The sequence below is a fragment of the Pristis pectinata genome, chromosome 10 (genome assembly GCF_009764475.1).
Source record: "Pristis pectinata isolate sPriPec2 chromosome 10, sPriPec2.1.pri, whole genome shotgun sequence".
Classification (NCBI taxonomy): domain Eukaryota; kingdom Metazoa; phylum Chordata; class Chondrichthyes; order Rhinopristiformes; family Pristidae; genus Pristis; species Pristis pectinata.
The window spans coordinates 88,463,601-88,482,205 of record NC_067414.1 but is presented as its reverse complement, the minus strand read 5'-3'; the positions used below and the strand labels follow the sequence as shown (position 1 = coordinate 88,482,205).

At 43.0% G+C, this 18,605-nt stretch overlaps 1 protein-coding gene across 2 annotated transcripts in view; it reads left to right on the top strand.

Moving 5' to 3' along the window:
• anapc1 (anaphase promoting complex subunit 1) overlaps positions 1-18,605 on the top strand; it is a 167,657-nt gene that overhangs the window by 61,802 nt on the left and 87,250 nt on the right. For both annotated transcript variants that reach the window (XM_052025123.1, XM_052025124.1), the window contains exons 21-27: positions 2,074-2,222; positions 5,479-5,557; positions 7,002-7,038; positions 7,133-7,203; positions 8,216-8,394; positions 10,666-10,892; positions 14,529-14,647. In XM_052025123.1, coding sequence (XP_051881083.1) covers positions 2,074-2,222; positions 5,479-5,557; positions 7,002-7,038; positions 7,133-7,203; positions 8,216-8,394; positions 10,666-10,892; positions 14,529-14,647 — 861 coding nt within the window. The remainder of the gene's footprint in view (positions 1-2,073; positions 2,223-5,478; positions 5,558-7,001; positions 7,039-7,132; positions 7,204-8,215; positions 8,395-10,665; positions 10,893-14,528; positions 14,648-18,605) is intronic.

The following is an 18,605-nucleotide window of genomic DNA, read 5'->3' as shown; positions in this document are numbered from 1 at the left end:
TTGTTTTAAAATCATTTTAAGGATCTGGCTGATGCGGACAAGGTCAGCAACTATTCCCCATCCTTGATTGCCCTGGGAAGGTGGTGGTAAGTCAGCCACATGGGTTGGGTCTAAAGTCCCACGTAGGCCAGACCAGGTGAAGGTGGCATGTTTCCTCCTCTGAAGGACATTAGAGAACTAGATGGGGTTTTGCAACAATCCAGTAGTTTTTTTTTCATGGTCATCATTACTGAGACTAGTTGATTTTTTTTTCTCTCCAAGTTATTAACTGAATTTACATTCCACAGCTGCTGTAAACCTCTGGTCTCTGGATTGTTCTTGAATATCAGAGGCATTTACAAGTCTTCAAAGTCTTTGACTGCTGGTTCAGCCGAGGAGTTTGGCTTGAATGGCTCACAAAGCTTAAGGTCTCACTGACCATTTCAGATCTGGTTTTTCTGCAGAAGTTCATGCTGAGGCCTTTGGATGTAAAAAAATAGTTTGGCAGATTGATAACTTGTGAGCATGAGTGCCAGGCGCTTATATGGAAATATCAGGCATTGTATTGAGATGTAAAGATTCTTGCAATGAACTCTGTGGTAAAAATATTTACCATCCATAGCTGGATATCTCACTGTCAACCTGCTTATATTATTTTGGTCATTAATTTAAGTTTTGCTTCATCTCACTCTGAATGCTGTACTTCGATAACTTTTTCCAAGGAGTAAAAAAAAATTGTGCAAATGTTGTACAGCTAACTTCTCTGGTGACGTTGATGAAGTGGGTCAAAGATTGCAGTACTGCAGTGGTTAGTGCTGCTACCTCAGCTCCAGTGATCTGGGTTCGACCCTCAGGTGCTGCCTGTGCAGAATTTGCACATTCTGCCAGTGGCTGCTTGGGCTTCCCCCGGGTGCTACGGTTTCTTCACACATCCCAAATAGGTGCTGGCTTTTGGGTTAATTGGTTTCAGTAAATTACCCCTAGTGTCAGTAGGTGGTAGGAAAAGCCAGGATGGAGTTGATGGGCAGGCAAGAGAGAATGGGTGGCAGGGAAGTAAGTGGGGAAATGGGATTGCTCTGAGGGTAGGCATAGACTCAGTGGACCAAATAGCCTCCTCATACATCATAAGGAAGAAAAGAATATATAATATGAGAATATGATGTAATTGGGCATTAATAAAAGTTCAAAAATTAAAGATGTAAGTAGTCCTGCAGGGAGACCAGAAACAAATAAATGGGTGAGCAAAGTTGAACCATAAACGCAGGGATAATTTGTAAGCAGAATGCCTCAGAGGATACGGGGATGAAATGCATGCACAAAGTAGGAGGCAGAGAAACTACTTTGAGCCAGGTGAAGGCAGATGGTAAACAAGATTTTGCTCCTGACACTTGAATTATTTAAAGGTTTCAAGCTCTTGGTTAGCCCCCTCTGTCCTCTAATTTCTATTGTGTAGTGCATTGTATGAGAGCCTTTTGGGGATGATCTGTTATATTTATGTCTTTCAGTCCTCCCCTTGCTTCCTTAAGATACTGATTACTTGGCCTTGTTTTTGTTGACATGTGGTATTGTTGAAATGGCTGCTGGTTTTATGTGGTCCCTGAACGTGAGAGGTGTCTTCATTACAGAGACAGCATTATTAAGCTTGATCCTCTTCTCACCCATTTATTTCTACACACAGCACTGGTACTGAATTAACAGAAAAGAGACCACCATACAGTCCCCCTGACTTGTGTAAAGTGTGATAACAGCCAATGTTAGCATAATCATTTTCACTGATGCTTCTGTATTTACATGTCCTTGATGATGAGGTTTACTTGCAGGTTGTTGCAGAGCTTTTTTTGGCCTTGGACTAATTTGCCTAACCAAGGTTGAAACCTGAGAGCTCCTGGTCATCATATCTTGGCACTCGACCAGGCAATGCTTTTATCCACTGGTCACTGGATAGCACAGATGAAACAGTTATTCTACAGTCATCACAATGCAAATCTTTAAAAAAAACTTCTTGCTTGAGAATTTTAAATTTAAAAGTTACAAATCTGAACCTTAGAGCATTACAAAGTCATTGAGATTGAAACCTTTTCTTTTTCAACACAGCACAAATGAGACTCATGAACCAGCCGCCTTTCCTCCAAGCAGAACCTCCAAGCATCTATCACTGGCTAAGTTCTTGTTTGAATGGTGATGTAATATCTCCTTTTCCATACCTGCCTGGCATCTGTGAAAGAACAAAATTAGTAGTGCAGGTAAGGTGTCTTCTTAGCCTATGTGTAGGTTGCTCTATATTTTTGATCCAAAATTGACTTGGTGATAGGAGGCAGAGGGTAGTGGTTGAGAGGTGCTTTTCTGACTGGAAGTCTGTAACCAGTGGTGTACCTCAGGGACCAGTGTTGGGACTATTGTTAGTTGTCAAATACATAAATGACTTGGACGAGAATGTATGTGAACTGATTCGTAAATTTGCTGATGACACAAAAATTGGTGAAATAGTAAATAGCAAAGAAGGTTGTGAAAAGATTCAGCAGGACATAGATCAGTTTGGAAAGTTGTGTAGAGCAGTAGCAAGTGGAACTTAATCCAGACAACTGTGATGTGATACATTTTGGGACATCACAGGCAATCAGGACATACACATCAAATGGTTGGGAGCTCAGAAATGTTGATGTGCAGGGGACCTTGGAGTGCATGTTCATAGCTCCCTGAAAATGGCGGTGCAGGTGGGTAGGATGGTGAGGAAGGCATTCGGCCGGCTTGCCTTCATAGGCTGAGGCATTGAACATATGTGAAAATCAAAAATAAAACTGCAGATGCTGGAAATCTAAAAAAGAACCAGAAAACACTGAAAATTATCAGCAGGTCAGGCCGCATCTGTAGGAAGATACAGACCAAGAAATCAAGATACCTGAAGTTGTGGGATTCGATATTGAGTTCAGGAGACTGTAACATGCCCAGGCAGATGAGGTGCTGTTCCTCAAACGTGTATTGGGCCTCACTGTGACAGTACAGGGGGACGCAGACCGATAGGTCACAGTGGGAATTACAGCTCAGTGTCGTCCCTGGCGGATGAACACAGATGTTCTGGAAAGTAATCACCCAATCTGCATTTGGTTTCTCCAGTGTAGAGGAGGCCACATTGTGAACACCAAACGTAGTACACTGCATTGGAAGAAGTTCAAGTGAATCACTGTTTCACCTGGAAAGACTGTTTGGGTCCCTGGATGGTGGGAAGGGAAGAGGGGATAGGACGCCTGTTGTTGCAATGGGAAGTGCTGTAATCCAAAATGCTGAAATGGGAAGAGAGGGGAAGGTGTGTCAAGTGGTGGAATCTCTTTGATGGTGGTAGAAGTTGTGGAGAGTGATCCACTGAATGTGGGGTAGAAGGTGAGGACCAGGGGAACTCTACCCTTGTTTTGTCCCGGAGGAGAGGGGTTGAGGGCAGAGGCACGGGAGATGAATGAGGTGCAGTCAAGGACAATGGTAGAGGGGAAGCCACAGGTTCAGAAAGAAAGAAGGCATTTCAGAGGCACTTGTACAGAAAGTCTCATCATCACGGCAAATACGACAGAGAAGCAGGAACAGGGAGAATGGAATAGAGTCCTTACAGGAGGCAGGGTGGGATGAAGGATAGTTGAGGTAGCTGTTGGAGTCAGCAGTTTGAAATGTAGTATAAGAATTGGGATGTCATGTTGCAGCTGTACAAACCATTAGTCAGTCCGCACTTGAAGTAACGTGTAGAGTTCTGGTTACCACACGACAGGAAGGATGTGGTAGAGTAAGAGTGCAGAATAGATTCACCAGGATTTGCCTGGAATGAAGGGCTGTAGTTATAAGGAGACATTGGATAGGTTGTGTTTATTCTCCTTGGAACTTAAGAGGCTGAGGGATGACCTGACAGAGGTTCATAAAATTATGAGGGGTGTAGGGTAGAATTTTTCTTCTCGGTTTGGGAAGTCCAAAGCTTGAGGGCACAGGTTTAAGGTGAGAAATTGAAAGCAAATCAGAGGGACAAGTTTTTCACTCAGAAGCTTGTGGTTATATGGAACGAGCTGGCAGAAGAAGTGCTGGAGATACAATTACAATGTTTAAAAGACAGGTACGAATAGGAAAGCGATGATACAGGCCTAATGTGGGCAAAGGGGATAATGACTATCATGTGGTCAGCATGGATGAGTTGGGCTAAAGGGCCTGTATCTGTGCTGTAGTACAACTCTATGGCTGTACAACTCAGTGGCTCAGATAGTGTTGATGGAATTTGACTTTATGACATTAAAGCTGATTATATACTTTCTTTGAAATGTTCAGTATTGCAGTTAGAAGTTTCATTACCTCACAGCGCCAGAGACCTAGGTTCAATCCTGACTTTGGATGCTGTATGTTCTCCCTTTGACTATGTGTGTTTCCTCTGGTTTCTTTCCACATTCCAAAGGCATGTAGGTTGGTAGGTTAATTGGCCGTTATAATTGCTCCTGGTGTGTTGGTGAATGGTAGAATCTGGGAGGAATTTGGTGAGAAGAAATAATGGGATTAATGTCGGATTAATATAAATGGGTGGTTGATGGTTGGACTTGGTGGTCCAAAGGGCCCCTTTTCCATGCTGTATAATGACTATCGCTCTGAAACTTGGCAAGTCGATCAATGCGTATATTTTTTAAGCAGAGTATTTATTGCTTAAGCTACCTCAGCTAATGAGTTGGAGTTAGAGTTAGAAACAGAAACATAGAAAACCTACAGCACAATTCAGGCCCTTCGGCCCACAAAGCTGTGCAGAACATGTCCCTACCTTAGAAGTTACTAGGCTTACCCATAGCCCTCTATTTTTCTCAGCTCCATGTACCTATCCAAAAGTCTCTTAAAAGACCCTATCATATCCGCTTCCATGGGCTATGTATATGGCTCGTAGTGATCAAAGTCAATTTATGCCATAATCTATTTAATGATCAGAGGTAACGTTCTCCCAGTAAAACTAGAGTAATTTCTTCAGCAAAACTAAGTGAATAGAATAGAATTGCATACAATTTAAATGTATAAAATCAAGGCTGGTAAGCTACACTATGGTCACAAATCTGGATTGACATGGAATAATCTTTCTGAAGCATATAGTAGCCACTCTGAAGCTAGCCAGAGTGGAGATGGTTAGGTACTTTGTAAAGCAAAAGCCTGCAGATGCTGGAAATCTGAAATAAAAACAGAACATTTGAGAAACACTCAGCAGGTCAGGCAGCATCTGTGGAGAGAGAACCAGAGTCAACATTTCAGCTTGCTGACCTTTCTGATGAGTATGGAATTGGGGACAGAAGAGCAAACAAGTGAGACAGATAATTTAAACGTGACTACATGTGGTGAATATTGCCCAAGCAAGGATGTCATGGGGAGAAAATCCTTTCTGACAAATTCAGGAAGGGACTGGGTGGATCTTTGGTGAAGGAAGTCATTGGAGGGCATGATGTATGGAGCAGTTCATGATACTCTTCTGCTAACTTATCCACTATTTTTGTGTTGCAGAGTTTTGCGTTGTACATACTTGGTGATGAAAAGGCACTCTCCCACGAGCCATCCATGTATTTATCTAGAATCTCATCAGGTACTTATCAAACAAGTTTTCTTTCACATTTGGAAAGAACACTAGGAAAGCACTGATTTTATGACAAATACAGCAAGCAAACTTATTTTAATCACTATTTGTGACAAAGGCTGTGGATGAAGTGCTCCTTTCAGTGGGTAATCCAGGCTATTGGTTGTTAGTCATTCCACCAAACCACATCCAATCTTGATCCATTTTCCTCTGCTGCTCACTGTGAGTGGGTAAGACAGTCACACTGTTGTTGCTAATAAGAGAAGGAGAAAGTAAAAATTATGCTCTCCAAACAAGCAAAGTTAAAATCATCGCTGTCCTCCAACACAGAGCAGTTGATGTTGGGCTGCTGAGCCTCAAAGTCCAATTCTAAACATTTGCACATGGGAGTTACCTCCCCAAGAACTGGTAATGAGTACGTTAGACATAGTTGTCAGATAATTAGTTGTGTTGAAACTATGCGCAGACATTTTTGTGGCTAAGAATGTTTCTTGAAATACATTTATCATTAGAGCCTGGAAGAACAGTAAGAAATGTGACCCAACAAAGGGAATTCACTGTGGAGTTGCCTCTTAAAATATCATGTGCAGAGAATAATGTTATGCTTTTAAGTTAGTCACTTTAGTGCTGTGTCACATGTTTTTTTTTAAAAAACTATCTTTTGGATTAGCACAAACTTTTATGAAAAGCTAAGTGATATGAAATGTCCCCTTAAACTTGCAAGTGATTACTAATTTAGAAGTGTAAATGAAAAACAATGAATTCAATAGAGCAAAGCATTACCTAACTCTTTTCAGAAGCTCTCTGAGACAGCTACTTTTAAATATATTGGTGAGTTCAGGGCCACCTCTTCATTCTGCCCTGCAAAAGGGAGGGGAAAAATAAGTCACAAGTATTTAAGGTTGAATAATGTGTGCATCATTGGAGTTCTGTAATAGTAGCTAACAAGAAGTTAGCTATAAGGACATTACATTTTCGTGCACTTAACTCAGAAGAAATCATACTTAAAGTATTAATGTTTAGGTTCCCTGGAGCAATTTCAAGAACAGCAAGAAAACATTCCTGTATTCTGGTCACTGAATAGATTATCTGTCCGTTATCTTATTAATATCTGTGAAATGTTGGTTTTGAGCAAAATGGTTTTCTATTTTCCTGTTATGAGAGTGATTACACTGCAGCATAGCTTCTTGTGTTTGGTATCATGTGCTTTGGAAGAGTTATAAAAAAGAGTGTGGAAATATTATTTTCTTTACTTTCCAATCCTCTTTTCCTTCTTTCTTTCCTTTCATCTATTCCTTTTCCTTTACACTTTCCTTTCTATCTGTACAATGGGCTTGGGTTAACAAATACGCTACACATATGTCTACTTTTTGTTTCTTTTTAACCACATTTTTCAAACAAATGGGAGTGAGGCTGACTCCTGAACTGCAGTATGTTCTAAATTATTCCACAGGGCAAAGGAAGCTGCAAGTGGAAGAAGACAACAAAAGGTAACCAACTTCTGTTTTCTCCTGATCGTTCTGCTGCTGGCCAACCCAGAGCCCTTTCCTCCTTTTACATTTCTTTCATTCTCTCTCCCCTCAGGCTCAGTTTGAATCCATGCACTTTATCCACCAGCTTAGCAGCAAAACTGGTCGTTTCGCTTACAAACCTAGGTGAGCTTCCAAGACTGGTGTTTTAGTTTGGTTATCTGATCGGGTGCGGCCAATCTGTGCCACTCACCAGGATAGTCTTAGGCAGAGACCATCACCTCCTCCCATGGCGGGGAAGGGGGGGTGGGGAGAGGAGTGGGTTGGTGGTTGGACCATACGAGTCAGTCTCCAATTTTGGTCAATGTCATTTGTACCAATTTGGCGGTTGATTTCCATGTTGTCATCTTGTTTGGGGAATGTCATGAGAAACCTTGGGAATAGGGTGGCTGCAATGACGGAATCATACAGCACAAGAGGAGGCTATTTAATCCATTGTGCCTGTGATAGCTCATTGAAACCAATCATCTTCACGCCCCATTGCACTAGAACATTTTCCTTTTGTAGTATATACTTCAGAATGTGGATATTAAATCTATCTCTGCCAATTTTCAGGCAGTGATTAAAACATTGTCAAATGTGGATTGATGTTTATGAATTGCCACTTCCTGAGTTTGCTACTTTTAACCAGCCTTACTGTTTCCTCTCCTGAAAACATTGGACTCCTTCCTAGGGTAATTCATTTGGTGCTTGGGCTTCCTCTCATACCTGAATTCCCTGTTATTCACACGTAAACAGAGTGCTGGTCACCCACAAGCTGCACAGTTATCCACATTTCCCTTCTTCCAGATCTACGCCAATTTATAAATACTTCCCTCCCCCATTTCCAATGCCTCAAGTTGAGATTATTGGTTTCAGGGGCAAACAGGGGTCAAAGTTAGGGTGTTGCCAATGTGTATGGCTCAACTTGCCAATGAAGGAGCTTGCTGAGCCATTAGGCGTGGCACCCCATCAGTTCTCTGTGGTATGTTGGGGAGGTGCTAAGTTTCACTGTTCCCTCAGATGAAAAATATCACAGTGTCGGTTAGGCTTCAAAGGGAACTGGAGGTTCGCTAAAAACCATTTGTTCAATTATTCGCAATCTTTGTGAAGGAGATACATCCAGCGTTAACGTCACTATGTTATATTACTTTTCTAGGATTCACCTTGAAGGATTTGGAATCTGTTCCCTTTGGGGTAGCACTCCCTATACGGGACGCTATTTATCACTGCCGGGAGCAGCCTTCCTCGGATTGGTCCGAAGCAGCATGTTCACTAATTGGACGTCAGGATCTTTCCAAACAGGCACATGAAGGAAAACTGCACAAGACAAAATCTGTAGGTTAATTCTAAGTTATCCAGGAACCCAAGCTGTAGGAATAATAGCTTTTGTTCTTGAGGCTTCTTGGTAGCCTCCAGTGTTTGACTACAACTTCAGTGCCATGCCTGTGCAACTTAGATGTTGAATTTGTGCAGAGATGTACATCAGGACTGGTTGGCATTTCTTGCGAAATAGCTGGAAGTAAGAGGCATCCAAATCTAAAGTGCCAGTAAAATCTAAAGTGCAAGAGGTCTTAACTTGGCAACTAAGTTGGTGGGACAGATGGAGTCCAGGATTTAATGAAGAATGACTCCAGGGTGGCAAGGAGGGAGGGTCCATGTAATGAGAAGAGGGGTGAGAGGAGCAGTTAATGTTTCAGGTCATTGACCATTCATCCACATAATCATAAATGATAAGATAAGATATCGTTGTTAGTCACATGTACATGGAAACACACAGTGAAATACATCTTTTTGCGTAGAGTGTTCTGGGGGCAGCCCGCAAGTATCACCAGGCTTCCGGTGCCAACATAGCATGCCCACAACTTCCTAACCCATACGTCTTTGGAATGTGCGAGGAAACCAGAGCACCCGGAGGAAACCCACGCAGACACAGGGAGAACGTACAAACTCCTTACAGACAGTGGCCGGATTTGAACCCGGGTCTGGGCCCAGGGCAGCTGGAAGTGGTTACAGAGAATAGCAGAGGGGGAACACAACATGGAAAATCAATATTCCTCACTGTTTTGTCGGAGATAGTGATTGTTTCAAAATGAAACAGGTTAGCATTGATGTTTTTAAATGGCTGTGAATGGAACAATTGATCTCTCTGACACAATAATACATGAAATAACTGAAACGTTCCACTGGTGTGTGCACAAGCTGCCAATGTAGAAGAAGGGACTTGTATCAAAAATAGTTGTTACACCTGTCATGTTGTGCCACTCAACTTATGGTGCAGTTTGAGGGCTCCCACTCTGTCATTTACCATTTTCTTTCCCTTTCTGTATCCTCCTCTTTTCTAAATTGCCCTTCTGTCCATGAAAGCACTGATTTCTGGCCACGGTACAGTTCCATACTCACTGGTTATGCAACCTTTGCTTCTATGGTTGTCTGTGCGTCTCACAGATGCAGTCTCAGGATTTGGCCCAGTCATTTAAGAGGGAGATGAGGAGGAATTTCTTCTCTTAGAAGTTTGTGAGTCTTTGGGAATGGTCTGTCCCAGAGAGCTGTGAAAGTTATGTCATTCAGGTGATTGGAGTTTTTGTCTGTAGAAGAGCTAAATGTTACGGGGAGAATGCCAAGATCAGATGAGCTGGGAGCAGTATATAGCCTATTCCTGCTCCTATACCTTAGACTCTTATCTGAAAGTTTAGATGCAGGTTCAACAAGCAATAGGAAAGGAAATGGTACATTAGCCTTCATTGCAATCGGTTTTTGGTATAAGAGATGTCTTGATCCAATTATTTAGAGCCCTGGTGAGATCCCACATGGAAAATTGTGTCTTCTTAAGCAGCCCCTCAGGATCGAGGGTGACTTGAAATATTGTGAACAGTTCTGGTCTCCCCTACGTTAGAAAGGATTTCCTTTCAGTAGAGGCAATACGGCAAAGGTTCAGAATTCCTGAGATTGGGGAGGGGTAGGGGCTGGACTTGCGTGTGAAGAGACATTAAGCAGACTGGGTCTGTATTCAGAAGACTGAGGTGATCTCAATAAAATGTACAAAATTCTGAGGGTGCTTGACAGGGTTGATGCAGAGTTGACGTTTTCCTGGCTGGGATGTTGGAACCAGGGTTCGCAGTCTCAAAGTAAAGGGTCAGCCATTCAGGGCAGAATTGAGAAGAAAGTTCTGCACCCAGAGGATAGTGAATATTCGGAACTCTCTACCAAAGTTACTGACCATATTCAAGACAGAAATCAATAGCTTTTTAATTATTAAGGGAGATAAAAGATATGGTGGCAGGGCAGCAAAGTGTCACCTTCCTCCATTGACACTGTATCCTGCATTGCCAAGTCCTACCTGGTCCTGCCTCATATCTGTGGAGCAGGCATCACTGAAAACTTATTTGGAACAAGAGCTTCAGATATTTATCCCTATCTTTAACCTTGTAAGTCCATTAGGGTCAATTGTAATGTTGCCCCAATCCCACATCAGTGCCAAAAAGGAATCCTTCTGATCAGCACAGCTGAATTATCCTCTGTAATCTATTGTGCCACAGCGGGCCTGGAAACTTATCCTCATGGAAGTTTGTGGAAGACATAGCCTGCTTATTCTGGTTTTGTTTGCAGGCGATCGGACACCTGCTGGTATCTGATGGAGCTTCCGGAAACGAAGCTGAAGAGGAAGAAGATGGAATGAATGACATGAATCAGGATTTGATGTCCCTAATTTGGAATGAAGATCTGCGTGTTCAGGAGGTCCGACGTCTCCTTCAAAGCACACACCCAGTGCGGGTCAACGTCGTGCAGATGCCAGAAGTGAGCGACCACGAGTTCATTGAGGAAAAGGAAAACAGGTAAAGGAAAACCCCAGATACTAGCAGTGCAGCAGTTAGAGCTGCTGCACAATTCCAGCAACTTGGGTCTAACTGTGAAGTCTTGATCTCCCAATCAACCTTATCGTGGCCCTTGCACTTGTCCATCTACACTTTCTCTGTAGCTGCTACACTATATTCTGCATTCTATTTTCTTTTTACTACTTCGATGTCCTTATGTATGGCATGATCTACCTGGATGGCATGCAAACAAAAGCTTTTGACTGTATCTCGGTCCATGTGACAATCATAAATCAATACCAATCCTGTGGAGATCACAGTTTCTCATTGTGACTGCATGGGTTTCCCTCAGCTGCTACACTTTCTTCCTACATCCCAAAAGACTTGTGCACAGAGCGTCATAGAGTCATATAGCGCAGAAACAAGCCCTTGGGTCCACCAAGTTCCGTGCCCACCAGCCACTGATTAACACTTACTCCATTACCAGTGCTCACCATTGACCTTGTACCAAAAAGAAATCTCAGGGCTGGGGAGAGCTGTGCACCCAAAGTAAAAGGGGGAGAAAGTAGCCTCCTTCATAGGAGGTGATGAGGGAGACCCTAGGACCTGGGTGGTCTGTCAACATGTGGAGCAGGTGCCACCAGCCCCCTTCTCAATGCCAAGCCTCTGCACCTCACACACAGCATCTCCACATCAAGCCATGGGGCAATTCATTGCTGCAGGGATGCCAGCAGAGAGCATGGGTTCATGAGGCAGCGGCAGGGAAGGCAAGGACTCCTGCTGGGTTCTGAGCTTTCAGCATCGTCAGTGATACAGCTCTAGAAATATAACACCATAAAAACCCCGCTTAGCGCTGATCCCACCAGTGGCACAAGACTTCCTGTAGAAATCAGGAACAGAAACCTTGGCTGAGATGATCAGATAGGGGTTGAACCTGTGACCTTCCTGTTCTGTGTGGCTCAATTGATGATTTTTAACCATCTATTTGATTCTCTGAAATCAATGTAATTGAAGTGTTTTAACCTGCACCTTGTTTTTGACTGATCTATTTACTTTCTGTGGTTTGGGCAGGGCTCTGACATAATGCACACCTCAGCCTGGCCGTTTGTTGAATCCCAGTAAACAGGAAATTGCTGGTCTGCCCTTTTGTTCACCTTATCTTGACTCCAAAATATTCCTAGTGGATATTTGGAATTTTCTTGTCTCTGCTTCCGCCACCATCCCTTTCTTGGCCCAAAGGATAATTTCTGTGTTTTGGTGCAACTCTTTCCAGACGAAGGAGCTAGTTTTTTTGTATTACAATTTTTTTTTACATAGTCACATATTTTTGCACCAATGTTGTGCATCATAGTTGAGGCTACTTTCTGACTTTTTTTGAAGCCAGGTCAAATGAAAATTGATTTTGTTGTTTTTAATTTGACCAGGGTAATGAGAGTTTTGGAATCAAGTGGGACTGAGAAGCGACTCAGCAATGATTGAATGGCCAGGATAGGCCTAAGGGACAAAATGGTTCACTCCTCCTCCTGTATTCCTTTCTCCACACATCACCACCTGAGGCACGTTTCCTGCATTTGTCTCCACCAGTGAGGTTTTCCAGTTGACCAATAGGCAGTGCACGTTTGTGCCTTTGTGTGTGTACTTAGAGGTCATCAGCGACTCATTCACTGAAGCATGTGAGATGGTGGGCCTTGCACTCAATAGCCTTTGGTCAGTTGAGGAAAAGAGTGTTCAAAGGTCAAGATTTCAAATCTGGCACTAAATCATGGTCCACCAGGCAGCAGTGATGCCTGCTCTCCTTATAAGCTTCTGAAACTTGGACTGTCGACAGCACTTGAAAGGCACCCAGAAATTCTGCCTCCACAAGAACAAGTATCCTCTCACTGGCTAACATCCTCAGCATTGAGGCCCTATTTACTCTCTATCAATTCCCTTGGGCAGGTCATGTTGTTAGCAAATGCGATACCTGTCTCCCAAAACTGACACTCTGATCCGAGTTCTGTCAGAGGAAGAGGTGACCAGGTGGAGAAAGGAAAAAAAATTCAAGGGTGTGCTCACAGCCTCCTTGGAGGAAAAAATACAGCTTTGTACTGACTCCTTCTCCATATCGCTCAAAATAGAGAAGGACTTGGTACTGAGAAGCTCACGACTAGGCACTGGGAGCACACAGGAGTCTTGAGTTAAATGGTGGAAGGAGTGCACCACCCTAAAAGCCATTCATCTGCCAACCCCATCAAGCACTTCCTGCCCTATCTGTGGAAGAATCTGTGGTCCTCAAATTGTCCTTTTCGGTCACCTCAAAACCCACAAAACTGCAATCCTGAGGGACTGTGTAGATATAAAATAGGGTGAAGGAGAGAAGGAAAGGTCTAAGTTCAGAAAGTGAGGCTGATAATCCTTTGCAAGAAAGGTGTACCATACCATGATATTGTTCATCACAGTTGCCCTACGTATCTTCACAGCTGTTATTCTGATAACTAAAAATTGAATTAGGGAGATGAGAAGGCAAAATGTGCATGAGTAAATCACTGGCTTGGATTGAAAATCAAGAAACTGCTAACAGCATGGCCTGCCCAAGGGAATTGATGGAGAGTAACTAGGGCCTTCAGTGCAATGATGTTGGCCAGTGAGAGGATACTTGTTCTTGTGGAGGCAGAATTTGTGGGTGTTTTTCAAGTGCGACACTGGAAATTTGAAATAAAAATGGAAAATGCTGGAAAAACTCAACAGGTCAGAAAGCACCTGTGGAAAGAGAAACAATTAATGTTTCAGATCGAAGACCCTTCATCAGAACTGACACGGGTTTTGATTGGTTGCTTTGATGGGGATATCCAAAACTACGGGCCATAAACACAAGGTAGTTACTAATAAATAAAGAAATCACAAAAACCTTATATAGAATATAGAACAGTACGGCACAGAAACAGGCCCTTCAGCCCACAATGTCTGTGCTGGCTATGATGCCAAATTAAACTATACCTATCTGCCTGCACGTGATTCCTTGTTTGCCTTAAATGCCGCCATCATGTCTGCTTCCACCACCACCCCTGGCAGCACTTTCCGGGTACCTACCATATATCCAGAGGATGCTGGGTATGTGAAAACTTTGTAACTGAACCCAAGTAACAAAGATGCAGCAACAAACAAGCTGCTGGAAGAACTCAGCGGGTCGAGCAGCATCTGTGGGAGAAAAGGAATTGTCAGCATTTCAGGTCGAAACCCTGCATCAAGACTGACCCAGGTTTCGATCCGAAATGTTGACAATTCCTTTCCTCCCGCAGATGCTGCTCAACCCACTGAGTTCTTCCAGCAGGTTATTTGTTGCTCCAGATTCCAGCATCTGCAGTCTCTTGTGTCTCCAACAAAGATGCTGGTTGGATATGTATATGAGGGAGAAAGGAATAAAACGATGGGATTTGGTGCAGTAAATGCTTGGAGGTGAATAATAAGGAGCAATAAACCCCAATGTAAACTGGTTGCTCAGATGCCCTGTCTGCAGAAAAATTCTATATGAATGCTGGCTACTGATCTATGAATATATGCCATGATATTGTCAATGTGTTATGCATGTGAAAGGATTCACTGTCTTGTTAAATCCTGCTGTTTGTCTCCCGCTGTCGTAATTTATTGTATCATCTAGCTGTTTTCCACTTGGGACAGGTTGTTACAGCTGTGTCAACGAACCATGGCGCTCCCTCCAGGAAGAGGGATGTTCACTCTCTTCTCCTACCATCCAGTGCCAACTGAGCCACTTCCTATCCCAAAGTTGAATCTGACTGGTATGTATTTCTCAAGTAAACACTTTTTAAGTGCAGTGTTTTTCAAATCATTACTATTATTGTTGCATTGAAGTCCTTTCTGGCAGTCAGCTGGTTTTGCACATTGTAACAGATTGTGGCCTGGAAGCCCATTTGTCACCGTACAGAAAGACCTAGAGTGCCACACTTCATCAGGATTTGGACTTAGACTAATACTGAAGGTTGCCCCCACTGCTGGTGTAGATGTTCCTGTGAAAATGGTTTGGGCATTCTCAACTCAGTTCTTAGTGGTGGAGAGGCCGCAAGAGAAAACCTTCCCTCTTCAAAGTCTGCAGCCAAGTACCAGCAATCTTGAACTAGGTGAAATACGAACAGGTCTATGTTTAAGTGAGTGCATGTGGTTGGACATTAAGGAGCAACATTGGTGATCTGCTCAGTTGATTACAATCTGCGGTCGTCAAACTGATCCTCTGGAATATTTCCGTCAGGCCATGTTTTGATCACTGGAGATTTAGTTCTGGTCATCTCATGAGCAAGACCTGAAAGCAATTGAGAGAAGGCCAGTGATCCTGTTCACACATCAGTCCCATGCTCATTGACATGAAACATTAACTCTGCCTCTTTCCACAGTTGCTGCCTTACCTGAGTGTTTCCAGCACTTTCTGTCCTTCCTCAGCGGCTTATCTCCATGGCAATTCATCCTATCAAAGATGCTCCCTTCGTCCGCATCATCCTACCCTATCCTGTTGCAACTTCAAACTAACTTGTTTTCTCTATACAATTGACAAACAGCTGGAGGAACTCAGTGCGTCAGGCAGCATCTATGGAGGGAAATGAACAGTCAACGTTTTCCCTCCCTGTCCATCTACCTTCATAGAATACTACCTGGCATGCTGACTTCCTCCAGCAGTTTGTGTGTTGCTCCAGATTCCAGCATCTGCAGTCTCTTCTGCCTCCTTGTTTTCTCTATACCCCAGTTTTGATGTAAGGTTTTAAGCTCATTGACTGTGCTTCTCTGACCACAGATGCTGCCCGACCTGCTGAGTGTTTCCAGCATTTTCTGTTTTTATTTTGGCTCGCTAACTTAGGTTGGTTCCCAGTCTAACATTGGTTTGAATTTAAAAGTCTCGTCTTTATATTGAAATGCCCTTATGAAATTCATCCCATCCCATTGAGATAATCATCTACAACCCTCTGAGATCTTTGCACTCTTCCAATTCTGACTCCTTGCATATTCATTGCTGCACTGTTGGCACCCAAACCTTCAGTTGCCCGGGCCCCAAGTTTTGGAACTTTGTCCTTAATCTTTCTAGCTCTTGCTCCTCTGTTAAGATACTCAGAATTTGCCCCCTGACCAAGATTTTGACCACCTGTCCTAGTATCCCTTCTTTGATTCTGTATCAATTTTTATTTGATTATGTTTTTGTGAAGTCCCTGGAGATGTTTTATTTCATTAAGGTGCTATGTAAATGTAAGTTGTTGCCAAGGTCTTGTATCGGCAGGCTGGACTTATGGGAGAAGTTTGGAAAAGTTGTCTGTTGACCCTTGAAAGAAGGCAAATACGAGTTAATTTTATAGAAACACTCACAAAATGCTGGAAGATCTCAGCAGGTCAGACAGCATTATAGAGGGAAATAAGCAGTCGACGTTTCGGATCGAGTGTTTATTTCCCTCCATAGATGCTGCCTGACGTGCTGAGTTCCTCCAGCATTTCGTGTGTGTTGCTCCAGATTCCAGCATCTGCAGAATCTCTTGTGTCTTAATTTTATAGAAGTTGCATAACTTCATCCAAAGCAGTGTTTTGAGTGTAACAGCAGCTGTGGCACAAGGTATGAAGGAATTAAGAACAAGCTCTAGACTTGCAGCAGGATAGATACATTGAACATCTGAGCAGCGGGTTACTAAGCTGACCCTCAGTCTGTGCTGCAGCAACTAATCTGGTTAACTGTTGCTGCAGATTGCTTTGTGGATCTCTGAGGGTGAAATCAGTTTCCTGCTTCTAATCACTGCCTATCAACCCCTGCTTCAAACAGAGATAAATGTGTGAATGTGGATTGAAACTGAGTGCTGAAATTGGCAGAGCTGTGATGCTGTGTGTCCCCCTAAAAGCTAAGTGGCTTCTTGAAAGACGCAGTCAAGGCTCATGAAGGCTTAGTGCCACTGGCTCAGTGACCAGAGTTTCATGGCACTAGAGAGCACTGAAGACATAGTTTACCACTGTGAGCAATCTTCGAAAACTGCATTTTAGTTGATGATAAATGTGCAGACTTCCTTCTGTGGTCTCTGGGGTGTGCAAAGCAAATGCTTGCAATACCATTGTTATTAGCACTTTTCCTCACAATCCAGTTCCAAAAACAGGGTGATGGTTTTTGAACTCAATGGATCTGGCAGTGTACTTTGGGATTGTAATGCGAGTAGCTGCAATCAATTTAAATTACTTAATTATTTCCTTTTTTGAGAAATTTTCTTCTGAAACATTGTGTAAAAAAGCAGGCAAGTCTGACGAGTGTGGTAAATATGTTGTGTCTGTGGATGGGAGGGACGTTGAAGCACCTGGGCTTTGGTGCCAGCTCTGGAGTCAAGAGGCGAAATATTTTGAGGGGAAACAGTATCTTCAAAGGTCCTACAGAATTCGACAAAACGTTTCTGATGTCAATCTCCAGGACCCCTCTGGCCTCTCGGGAGAACAAGATCCAGTGAAAATATTTCAAGGAAGAGCAGGGGAATTATCCTCCATCTAATATTTTTTAAACAATGTCCAACAACCCCTCCCAAACTTCTCTGGTCAATGTCGTATTGCTGTTTACGGGAGCTTTCTGTGCATAAATTGAACAGAAATTTCAATTTCTGAAATTTCTGGCCATGCTGCCACACATTAATGTAGTGCTTTGTGGTGTCAAGTGGTAATGAAAAACATTGTAGAAATGCTTAAAACAACACTAACCCTTCCAGAACATGACTTTTTATATAATTCAGGCGAATCTTGCAAAATGTTTGAGGTTGGGAGACAGGGAGCAGAATCTTGCTTTGTGCTTTTGCTCTTCTTGTGTGACTTTCTGTCCCATGTATTACAACTCACTCAGATATCATAAGTTCTTGGTGCTAGTCCAACAACATGAGAGAGAGGTTATATTTGTGCAGTTCCGTCCGCATGCTCAGGACATCCCAGGGACTTCATAGCGAACAACATACTTTTATTTTTAATTCACTGTTGTAGTACTGGCATTGGAGGCAGTCCAAAAGAGATTCACCAGGCAAGTTCTTAGGATGAAAGGGTTGTTCTATTGCGAGCAGCAAAAGAAATTAGATCTATATAATTTGGAGTTCAGAAGGTTTCCACTAGTGAGTAAATCTCTAATGACGGGGTGTAGTTACAAAATTAGGGTGTGGTCATTTAAAACAGAGCTGCATAGGAACAATGTCTCACAGAGGGTGGTGAACCTCGAGAATTCTCTAGCCCAGAGGGTTATGTAAGCTGGATCATTGGGGGCATTTAAGAGGAAGTAGATACATTTTTGAAAGATTGGGGAATTGAGTGATATGGGGAACTGGCACAGAAGAGGAGGCCTGGCACAGATCAGCCATGATCATGTTGAATGGCATGGCAAGTTTGAGGGGCCGAGTGGCCCACTCCTGCTCCTATTTTCTTTTTTTTGTAGTGTTGGAACTGTGGCAGCCAGTTTATTACCAGCAAGTACTCAGGAACACGGCCAAAATAATGACAAATGATGCTGTATGGGGGATAAATTTTGGCCAGAATACCAGCATTTTTTATGAGGCGTAAGAGAGTCTAGGATCCGAGGGCATAGCCTCAGAATAAAGGGACGTCCCTTTAGAACCGAGATGAGGAGGAACTCCTGCAGCCAGAGGGTGGTGAATCTATGGATTTTGTTGCCGCAGAGGGCTGTAGAGGCCAAGTCTTTGGATGTATTCAAGGCAGAGATTGATAGGTTCTTGATTGGTAAAGGGATTACGGGTT